Source organism: Mytilus galloprovincialis, chromosome 13 (genome assembly GCF_965363235.1).
Source record: "Mytilus galloprovincialis chromosome 13, xbMytGall1.hap1.1, whole genome shotgun sequence".
In the NCBI taxonomy this organism is placed as follows: domain Eukaryota; kingdom Metazoa; phylum Mollusca; class Bivalvia; order Mytilida; family Mytilidae; genus Mytilus; species Mytilus galloprovincialis.
This window is the reverse complement of record NC_134850.1, coordinates 58,840,440-58,862,273: the sequence shown is the minus strand read 5'-3', so window position 1 is coordinate 58,862,273 and position 21,834 is coordinate 58,840,440. Positions and strand designations below refer to the sequence as shown.

Sequence of the window (21,834 nt, the reverse complement as noted above, 5' to 3'; positions counted from 1 at the left end):
GAGTACTATTTGCGATCTAAAGATATTTTAAAATCATTTCACTCGTTGATATAACATGATATTATAATTAAAAGTCGACTGATCGTGAATTTTATTGCATAATATACAATTTAAAGTATTTCTGTACGTGAAGCCGTATGACGTTATAGTTATTTCGGTCTCGGTTATGTAAAATATGAAATTATCGTTCCTGAATAGGGTTCCACTAATTAAAGACAAGAAGCGTCAAAAAGTGATAAGAAGCGACAATAAAATTAAAATAGCGATAAGAAGCGACAATATAATTAATTTAGCGAGAAGAAGCGTCAAGAAGACTATATAGCGACTATACATAAATAAAAAAAATGTCATTGCAACAACTTATTCCCCATAGATATTACCATTATTTTTTATTATAGGGGCGGTTATAAAACATTTTTTATATTACTGTACATTGATAGATAAAAATATGTTTTTATTAAGAAAGGGATTAGTTTTTATTAGATATAAAAGAAAATATATTTTATGCACACGCTAAAAATTGGCCATCAAAACAAAAAAAAAATCAATTTCCTTTTAAAGAATTTATTGAATCAAAACCATGCAATATCATTTCCTTTCTAACAGTGAAATTCTTCTTTTTCATAGGGACATATTTGATAGGTGTAGCTTCACCCTATCACATCAAATGAGAATAGCCTCGTGAGAGAATTACGATTCGCTTGTCCCTTGTTAGTTATTGTCGCTTCGTCACTAAATTAAACTTCTTGTCGCTGTTTGTCTCTAAAATTCTTCTTGTCTCTTATTAGTGAGACCAGTCAGTTCCGTCCTTAACTTCCGTTTTTGCACTGCAAAACAATCACACAATTAACGATGCCTAGTCCTTGTTGGTGTGTACCTGAGTGTCATTTAAGAGGAGGACTTGCATTTCTAAATGACTTAATAAGAAGGAAAAGTTGGATCAACGCCATGGCTCAAACGTAGATTGTCATGTGCGATGCAATCGTAGAACCCATATCAATCAGCTGTTGTTTGCAAGGCACATTTTACTGAAAACGACTACGTTCAGGAAACTATTCATGGTTAAACTTTATTTTCTTTAAGAAATATATACTGTTATTTATATAATCGCCATGCAAGTAAACCAAAGTCTGTTTGCAACCGCAATTATCGTTTTAGAATAAAAAGGGGGGTGAATTCAAGACGTCATAACTTTTGGGATTACGATTCAATATCATCTGTTTGACATTTTTTGGTTAATACTACAATTGTATGGTTTTTCTACAAGAGATATATTATACTGATAATTATTCTAGCAGTAATTATGTAAATTTCGGTTGTAATGACAAGAATTCATGAGCTATGCCTCGGGCTTTCTTGACAAATATCAATGACAATGTAAACAGGAACAAAACATTGACATGAATGATGCTCTCCACCTATGTTATAGTTATTTAGGTATGTGTGTTGCACAAATCTTTCACAAGTTTCAAAAAAGCTAATGTTATAAAACTGTTTTCAGGGCACATACCCACTTTATAGAGACTTGTCTACTGCCATGCATTCCCATCCTATTTTCATGCACCATTTGTAAGCAAGAGACTGAATGGTTTACAAAATTAAAAATCAGGACGGTGTCCCGTTAAACCAAAAGAACTAAACTGGATGAATATTGTAGGAGAAATCTAGAGGAAAGTTTTGATTTGTGAAATTGGTTTTCCTGAACAGATGTACATTCATCCTGCAGGAAAGATTTATAACTGTCCACCACCAACTGACGAGCTAATGTTGAGCTTCACAGATGGAATTACTCAAACACCATAAATGCCTATGTTTTCAGCACAGATTTCACAAATCATGACACAGCTGTGCATTTTTATGCCCCACCTACGATAGTAGGGGGGCATTATGTTTTCTGGTCTGTGTGTCCGTTCGTCTGTTCGTCCGTCCGTCTGTCCCTCTTCAGGTTAAAGTTTTTGGTCAAGGTAGTTTTTGATGAAGTTGAAGTCCAATCGACTTCAAACTTGGTACACATGTTCCCTATGATATGATCTTTTTAATTTTAATGCCAAATTAGAGTTTTTACCCCAATGTCACGGTCCACTGAACATGGAAAATGATAGTGCGAGTGGGGCATTCGTGTACTGGGGACACATTCTTGTTTATACCTGTTAAGAGTCGAAAACTAAATATTATTTTTATATAAATAAACATATATTGTGTCATTTTAGAACTTATATTTTTCCAAAGGATGCATGAATGAAAGTAGTGAAACTCATTTTGCTTTGATATATAGATTTGAATTACAATTGTTCATGTTATTGTAATGCATATAAAAATAAGGAGATGTGGCACAATGTAAATATATGATATTCTGTGAGTTTATCAAACTAAAGGGGATAAGAAATGGGTATAAGCAGTTACAGGACTGTACTACTGTACAATCTCCAACAATGAGAAAAACTCATACTGTAAAGAGAATTTCATATTTACAAGTAAGTTTTGTTTTTGCATTGAATAATTTTCTTCTATTGTCTTAAAAGCAAATATGGGAAGTGGTTAAAATGCTAATGAGACAGCTTTTATGGCCACCAGATGTCATTGTTACCTTGATTAAACACTCCTTTTTAGCTCACCTGACCTGACTCATCACTTGGTTTCGTCGTCCATAAACTTTTACAAAAAATCTTCTCTGAAACTACTGTGCCAAATTTAACCAAACTTAGCCAAAATCATCATTGCGGTATCTAATTTAAAAAATGTGTGGTTAGATCCGGTCAACCAACCGAGATGGCCACTATGGCCAAAAATAGAACATACAGGTAAAATGTAGATTTTGGCTTATAACTCTGAAACCAAAGCATTTAGAGCAAATCTGACATAGGGTGAAATTGTCTCTTCAGTGAAGATCTATCTGCCCAGGAATTTTCAGACAAATCTGACAACCCGTTGATGGATTGCTGCCCCCAAATTAGTAATTTGAAGGAAATTTTGCAGAGTTTGGTTATTATCTTAAATATTATTATAGATAGAGATAAACTGTAAACAGCAATAATGTTCTGCAAAGTAAGATCTACAAATAAGTCAATATGACCAAAATTTTAAGTTGACCCCTTAAAGAGTTATTGCCCTTTATATTCAATTTTTAACAATTTTCATAATTTTTTGTATTTTTTGTTAATTTTTAAAAAATATTTTCAACTGTAAATACTGGGCCATGTTTATTATAGATAGAGATAATTGTAGCACCAAGAATGTTCAGTAAAGAAAGATCTACAAACACATCCCCATCATCAAAAACACAATTTTGTCATTTTATATGTGTCCGTTGTTTAATATGCACATAGACCGTCCAAGGTGAGCGACACAGGCTCTTGAGAGTCTCTAGGTCATTAATACAGGTAGATAACTTTATCATGTTTATACTGAAAAATAATTTTGCTTGGAGGGAGAATTTTAAAAAAGTTCTGTCTTCAAAAGAGTTGACATGTTACTATGTACATTAACCATTATGTTACTTGATGTTCTAGCAATACACACAGAACGGAGACTAGTCAATCTTTGTGAATTATTTTTCATAGGATAGGAGTAATTGAATATGTGTATATAATCAATAATTAAAAATACTTTTATTTACATTAAAAAGGAAAAGTTCTTATGTCTTAAAAATGCATTTCATGGCGAGGTACAGAAAATATACTGTAAACAGTAGACTATAGATATAGGTGAACTAGGTACAAGAGAACTCTAAATCTTAAATACTACAAACCACCTCTGTTCTATGGAAGATAATGATATAACTGGACTAGAAATACACACAATCTGTAATTAACTGCCTTTACAGCGCTTTCGCGCTTTGATTAGTCATGGCGTTGTCAGTTTGTTTTAGATTTATGAGTTTGACTGTCCCTTTGGTATCTGTCGTCCCTCTCTTAGTAAATGATAAGTTGTCTTCTATATAAAAAAAAAATTGTGTACCAACATAATTATTGAAATGGTTAAAAAAAATATATAAAAAAAATAAAATGTTGCTTTTTGTAGTTTATACCTATTGAGATTGGGGAGAGCAACTGCAGTTTTCATTCTTTCTGTAAAGTTATGTTTTTAGAATCTTTCTCCAATTAAGGAGCACCTCAATTGATGAGTAATTACCCACTAAAATGAAGTTAATGTATCTAAACACTAAAATGTCACAATAAGTATATATATGATAAAGTAGTCATCGATTAAAAAATAATTTTGCGTACCAACATAATTATTGTAGAGGTCATTTTTTTTTTTAATATTGCTTTTTGTAGTTTAAAGCTATTTATTCATGAATTTTACAGATATAATTATCAAAATGTGGGATCTGGAAACAAACTTCACACAGCTTATATCAATCATATTTGATTTTATAAGTACATGTATCCCTGTGATGAGAGTTGTAACTGGGAACTTTATCAATGGAAAATTAAAACTGAATAGATTTTTCAGTCCTCACTTTCTTGAGAATACTGTCACAAAAAATTGAAAAAGGTCTTAGCCTGCCCTTCAGTTGTACATAATTAAAATTCTAAAATATATTGTAGTAGTTGTTAAATTCAATTGAATTTTAGATAATTAACTCCCAACTTTAATCAAATGTTTTGATTTAGAAGGTGCAGATCTCATTGGTACAAATTGTCTGTATAATAAATTCTTGACTAAGGAAATGAAATAACAATAAAAAACAATTAGTTTCATTATTGTCAGCCTTTCTATATGTTCTAGCTGTTCTTTTGTTCATTCTTTGTATGTAGACTATCAAAAGATACCCCCCCCTAAAAATTGAAACAATGGCCGTCTTTTCCCTCAGAGCTCTTCAGCTCTTTAATTTAAGCATTGTGACAAATCATAAAAATTAAAACGTATGACCTGTTTCGTGAGATTTTGTTTTATGAGATTGGTTGTAAGATTTTTTTTATTGACCAAACATTACACAATTTTAGAACATTTAAGTAATCAAATAGGTCAAAAGGATACAAGTCTATTCGAATTACGTATGGAAACCATAATTTGATCAAATAAATGAAAAATATTTTAAGGTAAGTTTCAGATGATAAAAGTATTTAAATTTAGCTTAAAAACAAGTTAAAGCAAATAAGACACAACAGAGTGTGATATGTCATAGTGTTATATCATAAATTGTCACTGATGCTGTACCAAGAAAGAGTTACACAAAATATTAAAATGACACGCACATGTATATCAGCATATGGCCATTTTAAAAAGGGGGGTTACCAACCCAAGACAAAAGGGGGGGGTCCAACTATATGTCCCCATTCAAATGCATTGATCGTCAAAAAAAGGGGGGTTCCAACCCCCGGAATCCTCCCCTGGATCCGCCACTGAGGTTCATAATTTTCATTTTTTTAAGCATTGTTACAAATCATAAAAATTAAAACGTATGACCTGTTTCGTGAGATTTTGTTTTATGAGATTGGTTGTAAGTTTTTTTTTATTGACCAAACATTACACAACTTTAGAACATTTTAGTAATCAAATAGGTTAAAAGGAATACAAGTCTATTCGAATTACGTATGGAAACCATAATTTGATCAAATAAATGAAAAATATTTTAAGGTAAGTTTCAGATGATAAAAGTATTTAAATTTAGCTTAAAAACAAGTTAAAGCAACTAAGACACAACAGAGTGTGATATGTCATAGTGTTATATCATAAATTGTCACTGATGCTGTACGAAGAAAGAGTTGCACATTTATATTTAAAAAATATTAAAATGACACGTACATGTATATCAGCATCTGGCCATTTTAAAAAGGGGGGTTACCAACCCAAGACAAAAGGGGGGGTCCAACTATATGTCCCCATTCAAATGCATTGATCGTCAAAAAAAGGGGGGTTCCAACCCCCGGAATCCTCCCCTGGATCCGCCACTGAGGTTCATAATATTCATTTTTTTAAGCATTGTGACAAATCATAAAAATTAAAACGTATGACCTGTTTCGTGAGATTTTGTTTTATGAGATTGGTTGTAAGTTTTTTTTTTATTGACCAAACATTACACAATTTTAGAACATTTTAGTAATCAAATAGGTCAAAAGGAATACAAGTCTATTCGAATTACGTATGGAAACCATAATTTGATCAAATAAATGAAAAATATTTTAAGGTAAGTTTCAGATGATAAAAGTATTTAAATTTAGCTTAAAAACAAGTTAAAGCAACTAAGACACAACAGAGTGTGATATGTCATAGTGTTATATCATAAATTGTCACTGATACTGTACGAAGAAAGCACTAAGGAATAAAAGTATCTATGTAATTTTGTTTGTTCCAATTTGTAAACCCATTGCTCAGTCATATGTGATCATTTGTCAGTGTTCAGTGGATTTTTTGTTTACATTACTGCTATACAGTCGGAAACCAGGTTGAAATAGAACAAAAGAATCGAAGCTCTTTGTTAGAGAAGGCGATAAATGCATGTGTACTGTAATGTTTACTATAGTGACAAAAAAATTAAAAGTTAATAGAAACAAACAAAATTACAATTTTCTTCTCAAAAACGAAGTGTTTTATTTTAAAAACACCATTTGCATAAGTTTTCAATTTATCTAGTACATAGTTAAACAGAATAATAAGATATCAGGTCGACGACATGGGTATCTTTCAAGTTGGATGTAGAAAATGCATATCCTCCGATTTAAATTTTTTTACCACGGACGGAAAACATATCAACCTATTAGTTCAGTAATTTTCGTGTCTGCCCTTTTATTATGTGACTCAAGAAAAAATTCCAAAAAATGGGTAACAATAGTATCGAAAAGAGAAAATCGAGTGCACCTTTTTATGTTAGGGCGTGTTTGGGTTGAATATTTTGTCTTGATATCGTACAAAGCAAGAATATTTCATACATCGTCTCGCTTCAGATTCTATCATTTTTATATATCAAAGCTACAGGTCGACTTTATAACTTAAAACAATTACAGTACTAAAAGTTGAAATATATGGGTCAAGTAAAATACCTATCTAATGAATCACAAAAACAGAGTAGGTGTGTTCGAATAGCTATTTTTTTACTAAATGTACTTGACGACAGTCTTTCAAGTTGGATGATGAAAATGCATATCTTCGAAAAATTATAACTTTTTGTGTGTGATAACTAGGGTTTATAGTCTTCAACCACTAAAAAAATCTAGTCTGCCCTTCCACGAAATATTTAATTAGAATTTTTAAAAATGTTTATGAATTTTCTAAAATTCCACCTGACAACCGATCAGACAATAGTTTTAAGTTGAATCAATGCAGACAAGATCATTAACTGATGCTCATTAGCGAGTTGATACATTTGTCTTTTAAAATGCAACTGACATATAAGGATCGTACTGTTGCAATGTGGATAAATTTATCGGTTTCCAAGAGCAAAATTGGTAGCGCGTCATCCCTACAATGGCTTCCATTTCTACGATTGTGAAAATGAACTGGCGTAATGGGGAGATAATTTTGACGAAGTAGGATCCTGACTGTATATTTGTGAGAAATGTAAATATCATTCAGGTCTCAGACAGGAAATATAAAGGAAATTCCCGGCTAGGGGTTTATATGACAAGTAAATGATGAATTTTCTACAAGAAATCTTTGATCAAATATATATATGTATATACATAATGTGTTGTGTTTCAATCAATCTGTTTGGTTTTGTAGCTGAAATTTTTTTTGATAATTACATTTTCGGATGAATAACTTTCAAGTTGAAAAAGGAAATAAGGAAATGTGCACGGTGTCAAAGAGACAACAATCGTGGCCGACCAAAGAGCAGACAACAGCCGAAGGCCACAACCAATGGGTCTTCAATGCAGCGAGAAACTCCCGCACCCGGATGCGTGCTTCAGCTGGCGCCAAAACAAATGTATATACTAGTTCCGTGAAAAATGGTCGTCATACTAAACGCCGAAATACTACACAACAAATTTAAATTAAAAATCATACAAGACTAACACTGAAAGGCCAGAGACTTGTGACAGCGCAAAATTCGGCGGGGTTAAACATGTTTTTTGCATCCCCCCTTACATCTCCAGCTAGCCAATGTAGAAAAACAAACACACAACAATACGCACAGCAAAACTCAGTTCAAAAGAAGATTCGGAGTTCGATGTCAGAATAGGTAACAAAAGAAACTAAATAAAATGACAATGATACATAGATTAATAAAGGACTATACTAGAAAATACTGACATGCCAACTCCAGACCTCATTTAAACTGATTGAGAGAGTATGTCTTCATCATATTAATATCATATTAATATCAAGTACAATCCCTCCCGTTAGGGCTTTACTTATAGTATCATACCATCATAAAATATATGAGAACATAAACGGCTGTGTCATGCCAACAACTGGTTGCAGAATAAATGTGATTATTTTCGATGCAAAGACCCTATTAGTGAATCAATATTGTATTCAAATAAGTGCACTCGGAGGCTTGAATTTAACATGACAGTATAATCAGCAATGTTGCCTTGAGCAGTGTTTTCTTTACCGGGAACCACTGTTATCCTATCCCGGTATTTGGTTTTCTAATTATATGTAGTTATTTAAAAAAAAAATCCCATTCTATTTTTAGCTTAAATAAGACGCTTCTGAAAAATTGAAAAGTGGAGTCTTGGTGTTGGATGAGTGTTCCATTGTCAGATTTGTGCCTTTGGTAAGGTTGTTTTGATTTGATATTGAATGTACTCAGAAGATGAACGTTCTTATTGGATTTTTAAGATACCAAATTTTGAGTTCCTATGCCTATATGATATATCATCTTGCGTGCCATATTGACCTAATTTTAGTGGCGCTTCTTTTTTGAATACGAATACGAGATTTTAAATATGAATATTATACTATATGCATGTATGTTGATGTTCAATAACATTGTATTTACATAACAAGAGCGATGATCGGATCCTATAGAAATCCCATACGAAGCTCTTTAGATTATTTTTGATGTTGGTTTTTATTTTTAAATCGATCAGGCTTGATCTTTTTAATTTCCCTCCTTTAAACCAAACGATTACACAAGCAGTAAGCTTGGTTAACATGGTAAACAATAATACTCAAATCAATTTTATAGGAATGGATGTGCCAGAGGTGCCATGCAGTCCTCGTAGTACACTGAAGAGGAAGCGTTCTGCATCAGATACAACTCCTAAAATCCAAGGTAAGAAATTGCAACCTTGGAGGAAAAGCTGAATTAAATTTGAGTACACATGCTTATTTAGATATACTATACATGTAGCTTACATGACTTAATTGAGTATTCAGGGTCGGATCCAGCCATTTAAAAAAAAGGGGGGGGGTCCAACTATATGTCAAATTTATGCATTGATCAGCCCAAAAAAGGGGGTTCCATCCCCCAGACCCACCCACCCCTGGATCCGCCAATGGTATTATGATTATAATCATGATAATATAATATAATTGCCTGCAGCATGTGCAGTATGATCCACTGCATTTGAACTTTGGTGGGTAGTTGTCTCATTTGCAATCATAGCTTACATGTATCTCCTCTCTTTTAATATATAAAAAAAAAACAGAAATGCCAAAATAACCTCAAAGTACAACAGACCTTTCACAAACCCCTTAGAACTCCAACTTTTCTTCTTAGGTCAAATTTATAAAGGAAAATATCACAACTAACAACATGGTCCATATAGCCTGATTCATGCACAAAATGGGGTGTGGTTAAACCATAAAGGGGTAGGGGGTCAACATACAAATTTGGGTACAGACATCTGCAAATAGCATGAATAGGGAAAATAAATTCAAATAGATAAGCTGAATTAGTTCTAATTCATTTTTATTAATAAAGTGTATACAAAATTTTGTAAAAATCACTTTTTCAGCCAAATTTATCTTAATAGGAGAGATGAGATGTCAGGAATTACATGAGAAGGAAATTACAAATATTGATAGATTATATACTGTCATTTGTTTTTTTAATTTTCAGGTCCAGTAGCAACAATAGATTTAAAAGGCCAATCAAAAGTGGAATATGGGAAAACAGCTTCTTTGGTGGCTAAATGCAATATTGGATCACTTGATGCCTCCCACTTTACTGCCAAGTGGCAGCGCATTGAAAAAGGGAAAGCAGAAGACTTAGATTTATTGTTGAATAAATATCATCTCAGTACAACAGATCTCAAGCAAGCAAAACTGGTCATTAAAGATGTTTGTCTTGCAGACAAAGGAACTTATCAGCTTCTCTTGTGTAAAGACGATAACTACATCAGCAGTCAGTTTGTGCTTAATGTGCACATGAAACTAGGTACACATAGTTTTTATTCATATTATTGAAATACTTTTATATAACTGTTTTAAAAAGAACTTTACTTTTGTCAGGAATAAAATTTATGAGAAATTAAGCATGTTAAGCATGACAAAAATAATAAAACATCATTGTGGACTTTTCCATATTTTAATTATCTTACCACAATGACACATTGTAATACGCATTATTAATCCTCATTTATACAATGGCAGCTGGAAATTTCAATGTTGTTTAAATTATGTCATTATGAATCAAATTAAGAAATAATTCCTTCATGTCATGCTCTATGCTCTTTTTAACATGGGTAGGCATTATATTTGTCGGTATTTTACACTGAGCATTAGCGAGGTGTAAAATGTGGTCAAATATAATGCCTGCTCATGTTAAATTGAGCATAGAGCATGACATGAACGAATTATTTCGATTCTAATAGGACAAATACAGTATTTTTATAGGTTGAAGCGTACGAAAATACCGTATAAATGTTTGGCTTTTCCCGTTTCCTCCCGAGGAGTCTGTGCATTACATTTCATATTCAATAAGTTTAAAAACTACAAATATGTTGTTTTATAAAAGTATATAATAAAAGTTTATGTTAGCTGCTTAAATGCATATATTTTAAAGGATAACGATGGAAATAATGTAAATATACACAGTAAGTTCGTGCACATGTGTCAAACATATTGTGTGCTCATTAGAACAAGGCTTTGTTTACAAAGCGTAATAAGGATGTCATATTAGAATGGCATTTTTTCATTGTTTTGAACTGTAAACACTTTAGAAATTTTTGAATATATAGCTTGGTGCAAATATATAAGAACATATATACATGTCTATAACATGTATAATAAGTACTTATAAAGATGTCTTCTAGTCCAGTCAAACTAAGATTTAACCTCAAACTAATTGCAACAGAAAATGTTTTAGTTCTAATCTATAGCATTATGCCCTTTATATACACAGAAAAAAGTCCCATAAAATCTAACTTGAGGAAAACTCAAAATCAACATTTTTAATTTCCTATGGAAATTAACATTGGAAGGGGAGATAACTCTTACAAAAATGAGTCTTTTTTGGTAAGTTTTTGGTTGTTTTTCTTGAAATTTAGGTATAGTATGATACTTTGATGGGGTTGTAAGTTTGTATTTGACTAAATTATATAATCTTCTACTCATGAAATGTAAAACACCGAAATGTTATAGGTAGTTTTATTTTTTTTGTGCATTTTTCATTAAAGAAATTGCAAATTTGAAGCTTTATGACCATTTTGAAAAAAATAATGTGAAAATTTGGTATTGTTTATACCTGCATATTATATTTTTTCAGCAACTTACCTATCTTAAGAAACTTTAAACCACAAAAAGAAGAATACATGCTTAATTATTTTTGATTAAATTTGCAATTCTTTACCTTGACATGTTGAAAAATTCAATAAATGGTGAACTAATAAATTACGAAATCGAGATTATAGCTTGATAAAAGATATGAAAACACCTTTAGAGTTGTTTGTTATACTCTAAAAATGACTAGAAAATCGAGACTAAATACATTCTGATGAACAGAAGCTGTAAAAATATAATTGTGTATCAATTTTAATTGATATTTCTGCCATTTTTGGAAGAGTTATCTCTCTTTTCAATGCAAATCTCCATAGGAATTTTAAATGGTGATTTTTTTAGTCTTCCTCAAGTTAGATTTTATGGGACTTTTTTCTGTGTATATTTGGGGTATAATGCTAAAGATTACAACTTTAAAATCTTCTGTTGCAATTACTTTAGGGTTAGGGTCAAATTTCTGCTAGATTGACTGGACTATTCATCCGCATGTTGATTTGATTTAATTTTGGTATTTTAGATGAAAAGAGAAAAATTTGTTATAAACTCTTGAATGATAAGGGGACAGAAGCTTTGAGATGTTATTTTGATACCCGTGTTCCAGCAAGCCAACTTAGCATTCATTTGTCAAAATACCAAAGTGACATAAATTTTAAGCGGCATTGTAACCCTCAGCAACTGGGGATTCTATTTCCAATAGGTATGGATAGTTTTAGTCTATTAGCCCTTATCTCAATTTCATAGTTCAGTGACTACTTGACAAATTTCTAAATGATTTTTAACACAAGATTCACCAATGATTAAGTAGAGAAAACAAGACATCATTAATTAGTTGTAATTAAATCCTATTTGTTATCCATGTTTGCTGCTGAATATTTAGTTACATTGTATTTTTTCATGCAGTTTCTCAGGGTCTCAGTAAGCTTAATAAAAAAGTATGTCAACTCAAGTATACATGCATGCTGCATATATCATGTATATTGTAGATAATCGAATTATCATTTTTAATATGCTGTAAACTGATAAAGCAGTTGAGATCACATCTCTAAATTTGCATAAACTGGTTTTATGGCAATGCAATTTATATGTATATATACATTAATAGCACTTGAACACTGGCAAATGACTGGGATGAGTATATATGTATTCAACAAATGATTAAATGTGAGTTTTTTTTTTCTGTAAAGGTCAAAAGCATTAATATTATGTCAAACCCTAATTACTAGTCTAAATGTGATTCTTTTAAGATTTATAACATTTAATTGAATACCATGTTTACGAATTCCCATCTACCATGTCTATCTAATTTATTTTAATTATTTCAGGCAAAGCAGTTTCATCAAAAACATTTGATACTAGCTTGTTATACAAGTTATGTCGTAATACAATACGACTAGCTCCACCAAGGCAAGGATGGGATAATTTGCCAAATCCTTGTGATTTAACTGAATCTGATGACATTGAAAGGATACACAAACACAGAAATGAGTTCTTTCATATGGGACAAGAAAAGATAGAAAATTTCAATACAGAATTTAAAGATTTATCAGATGTAAGTATGAGATAACAGGAATTAGCTATTTATTTTAAATGTCCGAAAAAAGGCTGATTGTAGTTTGGAAAATGTTTCAATTGTACTCACATGTTACAGATCGCCATTGTCATTCTGCTTGTAGTGTAACTTGGAGGACAAACCAAATGAACGCAATATAACCCACACTGATTGAGTTGGATGTTTCTCAGACAGTATTGAATAAAAACTATATTCAGAATTACAAAAGTTCCAAAGAATTAAATAATCAATGCATGGCTGTAAAAAAGTATCAACAGTTTTGGTCTAGATCATATCTAATAAACCATGTACATTAACTCTAAAGATAGCCAATAAGCATACATGTGACAGTACAAAAGGCAGAAAAAACAATTATTCACTAAAGTACAAAATGTATTTAGACTTTTTTACACTTTTAAACCTAATTTAATATCATTAACAAGCATGACAAGACATTCTTGTTTTCAATTTTTACGAAAAATACACACATCTGCATTGCCTTTTTTTGGAAAGTTTGCTATAGCTTGCTATAGCAATAAACTTTCTTAAGGCATCGGCCTAACCGGAAAAGAGACAGCCTAACTTACTTTAGGAAGTGTGTCCTACTTCTAGATAATGTAGTACTGGTGTTTGAAAACTAATAATAGAAAGATGCTTTTGAAATTTTGAGCTCTTCTATTTTAATAGCATACAGCTTGAATAAAAAATGCACTGAATTTTCATCGATAAATCAAATAATTCAACTTCATTTGAAAGACGAACAAAAACTACTTCGCGGATCTGCGCTACGCGGAAAGTAAAATCAATACACACACGAGACAGCAGTTTCTACGTTATGATTTTATCGGTATTCTTCAGACATGCGTCAGATCCATATATGTGTGCCTCCAAACGGGAGTACTACAATCCCGGTTTCAAAGGTTTCCTCCGTTTGAAGAGAAAATTAATAGCGTGTTTAAAATATTTCATGAATGAACATTTTTCGTCGCTTTATACTACGATTTTTACAAATTTCTATTCAATATGTAAAAGCCCGAGAGTATCGGAAGTATCATGGTATCTCATCTGATCTCGGCCCACAACAAACTCGGACTATAATAAACTCGGCCTTTTACATATTCGGCATAAGAAATCGGACTATAACAAAAATCGTAATTATACTAATTGCTATTAAGACTCCTAAACAAAGTTTTTGCTCATTTCTTATTATTTTTCTCCTTGGGGTCTATTTAGTTGTATTTTGAGGGGCCAACAGAAGGGAGGAATTTACTAAAGAACCCTAAGGGATTTTTTTTTTAATTTTCAATAACAATAATAAATTATAAACTTGAAGAAAACAGTAAGTGACAGACACACATGGTTTTCAGTAATGATCACAGGACCATAAAACAAATCAAATTAATTAAATTTAGGTTGAGTCCATGGTGTCACCCCACCTAACCCCTCATGTTTGAATACTTAAAAACAGTCAGATCCCCACTCCTAAACATTATATGTTCTTTATATGTTACAATAAAACAAATCAGATGAAATAAAAGGCGAGTCCCCTGGGGTCACTCTCACCCCCTGGTTTTTTGAGAACTTATTAACAGTTGAGACTTCAACCAATATACCATATATATTATTGTATGGGACAATGAAATAAATCAAATGAAATATAGAGGAACTCCAGAGGGGTCAGTCTCCTCACCCATAAACCATATGTATTTTTGTATGTGGCAACAAAACAAATCAAATGAAATAAAGTAGGCGTCCCTTTGGGTCAGCCCCAACCCCTCATGTCTGGGAACTTAGAAACTGTCTAGATCCCCACCCCTAAACCATATATATTTTTGTATAGGGCAACAAAACAAATTCAATGAAATAAAGTGGGAGTCCCTTTGGGTCAGCCCCACCCCCTCATGTCTGAGAACTTGTAAACGGTCGAGATCCCCACCCCTAAACCATATATATTTTTGTATAGGGCAACAAAACAAATCAAATGAAATAAAGTGGGTGTCCCTTTGGGTCAGCCCCACCCCTCATGTCTGAGAACTTGTAAACGGTCGAGATCCCCACCCCTAAACCATATATATTTTTGTATAGGACAACAAAACAAATTCAATGAAATAAAGTGGGAGTCCCTTTGGGTCAGCCCCACCCCCTCATGTCTGAGAACTTGTAAACGGTTGAGATCCCCACCCCTAAACCATATATATTTTTGTATAGGGCAACAAAACAAATCAAATGAAATAAAGTGGGAGTCCCTTTGGGTCAGCCCCACCCCCTCATGTCTGAGAACTTGTAAACGGTCGAGATCCCCACCCCTAAACCATATCTATTTTTGTATAGGGCAACAAAACAAATTCAATGAAATAAAGTGGGAGTCCCTTTGGGTCATCCCCACCCCCTGTTGTTTGACAACTTGGAAATGGTCAAGATCCCCTCCCCTTAACCATATATATTCTTGTACTGGACAATAAAACAAATCAAATTCAAAAGAAGGCGAGTCCCTAGGGGTCACTCCCATCCCCTTGTTGTTTGAGAACTTGTAAACGGCTGAGATCCACACCCACAAACCATATATATTTTTGTATGAGAAAATAAAATAAATCAAAATGAAATATAGAAGAAGTCCACAGGGGTGACCCAACCAACTTTTTTTGGAAAACTTATACGGTCGAGATGATCACCCCTAAACCATATATATTCTATTTTATGGGGCAACAAAACAAAACCAATGAAATATAGTGGGAGTACCTCTGAGTCATCCCCAACCCCTCATGTTTGAGAACTTGTAAACGGTTGGGATCCCCAACCCTTAATCATAAATAATCTTGTATTGGACAATAAAACGAATAAAGTGAAATATAATTAAGTCCCTCGGTGTAACCCCACCCCATCCTGTTTTGAGAACTTGTAAACAGTCAAGATCCACCCCCTTTTCGAAAACTTGAAAACTGTTGAAATCCCCACACTGAAACAACATATATTCTTGTACGGAATAATAAAACAAATCAGATGAAATAAAAGGCTAGTCCCCTAGGGCCACTCTTACCCTACCTCCTGCCTGTTTGAGAACTTGTAAACTGTCTAGATCCCCACCCCCAAATCATGAATATCACTTTACTAGACCGGACCAATTTTTATATTTTGTAAACACATTTTAACTTGTTATAGGCCATAGTAAGACTTGGAGGAGGGAAATTTAAGAAAGAAGTAAAAAGAATTAAGACGTTAAAGATTGACGATTTGGAGAACGATAGAATTCGCAATATTGAAGATATTACATTGGAGTCATTAGAGCTGATTCGCAGTATTAAAAAAGACACTGTGAGTATAGTATATCACAGTCTGCACCGTTAGCCACCAGTCTGATGCCCCAGACTAGTAAATATTGATTCTGACTAGTGAAAATTTTCAAAATTTTATATAGTCATAAACGGCCTAGCCAAGATCAGATGTGCATTTCATATTGGGTCCATGTTATAGGCTTGTAAAGACAAGAATATAAACTTTACATAAGTAATACATCTTTGAACTGAAGAAGAGAATGTAAGGTTTCACAATGAATATCAAATATCATGTATAAGTGGTACCGTTTTGAAAAAAAACACTAAAATACACGCTGAAAATGGGCAAAATTTCACGTTATGTTGTTTCATTTAAAATTTCACTGTTTTTATCAATTGATAGTTAATAAGTGAACTTAATTTGAACTACATTATTGGTTCACTGTTATAGACAATTTATTCTTCTTTCTTTTACTGGTTGTTGCAACAAAAAATCTTCAGTGGTTACAAAGTTATGATAAAAAGTTGAATACTATGCGCTTGTTATGCAATTTTGTACTTTTGTTTTTAGCTTGCTCAGTGTAGTGATAAAAGAGAAAAATAAATCAAATTTATGCTATTATGTGTTTTGTTTTCTCTTCTAGTATATATACATTATCAAAAACTACCTCATTTATCCAAATTGCAGTACCCTAGCTGGAGATATATGCAATCAAAGTTGGATATACAAATAAAGTGAAAAAATGTCTTGTCCATAGACATGCATTCCCTAGTAAACTGGAAGCATAATTACATTAATGTTGCATTGCTAAGTTCCTGTTCTTTTGTAGATATGAAAACACTACCAACATTTTTTTCTACCATCTATTAATAGAGGAAAAAATTCAAAAATATGTCAGAATGTCTTGTCCGTAGACACATGTCTTGTCCGTAGACATGTCTTTTTATCAATATTGGTTGGCCTTATGGGTCTTAATTAGTCCTATGTGTTGTTTAAACTTAGAAATATCTTATTTTTAATAAATAAATGGTAATTTAAGTTTTATCAATTTTTGTAAAATTACTTTACAGGAGTGGATTTTAAAAAGTGTCAGATTATCAGTCATAAAAAGTATACCTTATTTTACTTCAATATTGTTTATTCCAGTTGATGCATACCTTAAAAGATTAACTAAATCAAATGAAGAAAAAGTACTTCTCTCTCTCTAACTTTATCTTTTGCATTTCAGTATTAACAGCGGATGAGGAAGTGTCTACGGACAAGACACTTGTACATAACAAGTATTAAATTCAATTATTTGTCTGCTATGGAACTTAAATCTTATTTATAGGTGATGAAAGTTATCTATTCAAATTAAAACTCAGTATTTTCAACATAAATATAGTCACAATTAATTCTAACAGATTTTTTTTTTAACTGAATTGAAATTGTCTTGTCCGTAGACATTACCACAATATATTTGTATCCAATTTTCTTGAGTTCAGCCTAATTTGATAGGTAAAATGTATGTTATTTTTTCAAGAGAACACATTCAACTATGTCAAAATTGAGTTTTAATAATAGTTTGATTGTTTTAAACAGTCAGATATATGGATTTCAGTTAAAAGAATGTGTCTTCATTTTGGCTTAATCAATAAATTTTTGAGATATGTAAAGAATTATGGGTACATTTTTATATTTTCCAAAATTAAAAAACACCGCTTAAAATTTAATTAGTAACTTTTAATCTTAACTTTAACAATCATCTTTGAAAGCATTTAATTGAATATCAATAAAATGTCTTGTCCGTAGACATTATCAAAATGTATTTGTTTCCATTTCCCTCGAAGTTAAGCATCATTTAATAGATAAACCTGATAAAATGTATGTTGTTTTTTTCAAGAGAACACTTTCAGCTATATCAAAATTAGGTTTTAATACTGCATTTCATTAAATATGAATACAATGTCTTGTCCGTAGACAAAACATATAAATTGTATTGCTAAGTTTGATTGTTTATTGTAAGAATATGCATCAAGTTATTTTAATGTTCTATACACCAAAAGAAAGGTTTCTTTTGGAAGTTTTGTTATTTATAGATATTTTTAAAAACAGTTTTATCCGATAAGATTAATGATCCAAGAAAGCTCCTGTTGTTTGAAATAACTGTGAGTTGAACATGTTCTTGTCATTTTTTTTTTCAATTAAAATGTTTAATATTCAATAATTCTAAACATATTTTGTTGTCTTTGTCATTGACCAAAAATCTGACACTGGTGACCATGTCTTGAAGCCAACCATTAAAGAAAATTATACAGTTTTCAAACAACATTTATTTAATAAAAATATTAAATATTTCTTCCAAAAACTGCATGTAATTATATAAATGCTTCCAGTGTTAGCCTAACGATGGCAATTTTTCATAATTTAAACCATTTTTGAACCAAAATATCAAAAGAGTTTTTCCCTGAGGTGATACTCATTTTTGACTTCATGTGAAACACAAAATGCACATCTGATCTTGGCTAGGCCGAAAGGGAAAAGTTTGGATATTTAGATTCTGGACTAGTAGATGTAAAAGTATTTGGTGCAGACTGAATTATCAGGACTTATTATACATGTATAATAATAGTAATAATATAATAATATAGTTTACATGTAAAAGTTTGCAATGAGGTCAGTTTAAAGGAAACAACTAATGATAATTTAGTATTTTGTGGTGTACAGTTAGCAATTAACACCTCTCATTCCATGTAACAGTTTACATGTTAAAGTTTGTGTTTTAAGGTTAGTATGAGAGAAGCCATTTACAATAAGCCAATGGTATTAAGTTATGCATATTGAAAATAACTGACATATTGGATTAACTTTAAAAATGAAGAATTATGACATATAGTGTATAACATTTTTTTTGCTTTGCTTTCAGGAAAAAACAAAAAACAGTAAAAGAAATCAAAATGGGGCACCATTCTTCTTGTGTAAACTTTATAAGCAAAGAGTATGCCATGATTGTGGTGGAAAATTTGAAAGGCCAATAAAGCCTCCAAAGGATTTTGTTTTCAGACGAAATATACCAAGAGATTATTTTGAGAGTAGAGGACGATGTTTAGCATTTAGGAAAGTGCATTATCATATTGAGTGCGTTGATGCCAAGGAAAACACTTGCAAAGTACCCCTTAAAGAAGGAATCAGTCTTTCAAAATCACACTTGGAATATTTTGAAAGTCTAGGGCATCACAGTTTGTGTGAATGTGCTAAAAAGTTAGATCTTATTGCTATTTGACTGTTGTTGGCAACCATAATGCTGTAAAATCTTAAATTTAAGTATCTAGTCATAATGAAATGGTGTAAATATAAATCAAATTATTAACAATTCATTCCATTTTCTTTATGAAAATGAGATGAAATAACAGATGACAACAAAACAATAAATTAAATATTTATAAACAGGAGGAAGCACATTAAATTTATGTTTCAAATTTATTTTAGCAACTTTTTGTTGGATAGTTTTCTCTTTCTTATATTAGCAACTAAAGTTAGAAAATATTCTCCTCCTTTTTAAAAAAAAATATATATATTTTTTATTTATACCCCTGAGCTTTAAAAAAGTTGGGGTATACTGTTTTACCTCTGTCCATCCTTCGGTCTGTCCATCCTTCCATCAGTCCATTCTTCCGTCAGTCCATCCTTCTGTCAGTCCGTCCATCAGTCCCATGATTATTTAAAAAGAATGTTTGATGAATTGGTTTTCATTAAATACCGTCAGAATAAGAAAATAAATATTGTTTTCCTGCTACATAGCAAATGGTATAAATTTGCAGTACGTTTCTTTTTAAATTTATATTGAAGAATCATGAGTTATCTCCCTTTAAATTTTTATAATTCAGATTCCATATCTCCTTGTTAATGTATATATATTGGCTACATTCAACATTAGAGAATCAAGAATAAATATTCTGTCTGATGAATCTTAACTACCCAACACATGCCTAAAAATAGAAAAATGAAAATTGTTGTTTTACATCTGCAAATTTTTAGAATAGTTGAATCTGACATGCAGTAATGTTCAGAATGTTAAAATCTACCATCTGTACATTTTGAAAAAAACAACACTCCTTTAGAATGTTGAGGAGTACATCATTAGTTATGATTTTACCATTTATTTTTGTGTTATGGCTATTATTTCCTGGACTGTTTAAATAGAAAGACTTAAATTGCAAAAACATCTACAAGGAAATATCTAACAAATAAGTGAACATGATTGTAAGAGTTGTTGCCTAATGTGACCATTTTAACTCTTATATTGGGTAAACTGATAACTTTAGACATGTTGAATTATTTGTAGATCTGGTCAAGGTGATTCATCTTTGATATTTTGGCTTTTTAACTTTAAAAAATTTGCAAGAAACTCTACACATCAATATTTTTGATAAGACTTTACACAATTTATTATTTCTGGTATATGAAAATTCATGCATATGAAATGCATTTATTTATTGGATTGGAAAAATGAAACAACTCATTCAAAATTTAATTAGCTATGCGATTTTTCTTCACTTTAAAGCATTTCTTCTGAGAATAACAAGAATAAAAAAAAATCATGATATCAAAGGAACCAAATAATGCTGATTACATAAAGAAAGTTTGTAAGTCAAGTCTGTGTGTATGATGTTGATATCTCAGCTATTACAAATGTACCCGGCAATTTTAAAGTTTATAATAAAATTTAAAATTTGTATGTTTAATTTATTATGTCATAGTTCTTTGTTGGTGCCCTTTTATCAAACAAAATGTTATGAGATACACTCATTTTTCTATGTTGTTTTATGTCCTGATGTTTATCTTGTGGTTGGTTTTCTATGTTGTTTTGTGTCCTAATGTTTATCTTGTGGTTGTTTTTCTATGTTGTTTTGTGTCCTGATGTTTATCTTATGGTTGTTTTTCTATGTTGTTTTGTGTCTTGATGTTTATCTTATGGTTGGTTTTCTATGTTGTTTTGTGTCCTAATGTTTATCTTGTGGTTGGTTTTTTTTTGTATTTTGCCATGGCATTGTTAGTTCTTTTTCCAATTACAAGTTGAACTATTGCTTCAGTATCCCTTGTCCTTTGTTTGTAGATACAAGGTTTTGTCAGAAAACACACAACAGAAAATATAATGATTAATATTATACAAAACAAACACAAACTAGAGGCTCTAAAGAGCCTGTGTCGCTCACCTTGCTATATGTGAATATTAAACAAAGGAAGCAGATGGATTCATGACAAAATTGTGTTTTGGTGATCATGATGTGTTTGTACATCTTACTTCACTAAACAGTCTTGCTGCAAACAATTATCTCTATCTATAATGAACTTGGCCCAGTAGTTTCAGTGGAAAATGTTAATAAAAATTTACAAATTTTATGAAAATTGTTAAAAAT

At 31.6% G+C, this 21,834-nt stretch overlaps 1 protein-coding gene across 3 annotated transcripts; it reads left to right on the top strand.

The window, feature by feature from the left end:
* The first annotated feature begins 1,070 nt into the window (after positions 1-1,070).
* LOC143057350 (uncharacterized) lies at positions 1,071-21,150 on the top strand. Of its 3 annotated transcripts, XM_076230651.1 has the most exons (7): positions 8,550-8,665; positions 9,080-9,166; positions 9,956-10,273; positions 12,131-12,310; positions 12,936-13,162; positions 16,322-16,474; positions 19,341-21,150. In XM_076230651.1, the coding sequence occupies exons 2-7, from the start codon at positions 9,082-9,084 to the stop codon at positions 19,695-19,697; spliced, it is 1,320 nt and encodes a 439-aa protein (XP_076086766.1). In that variant the 5' UTR covers positions 8,550-8,665; positions 9,080-9,081; the 3' UTR covers positions 19,698-21,150. The 3 variants fall into 3 exon arrangements, with proteins under 3 accessions (XP_076086767.1, XP_076086766.1, XP_076086768.1); XM_076230652.1 differs by lacking the exons at positions 8,550-8,665; positions 9,080-9,166 and adding an exon at positions 1,071-1,437; XM_076230653.1 differs by lacking the exon at positions 12,131-12,310.
* Positions 21,151-21,834: the final 684 nt, after the last annotated feature.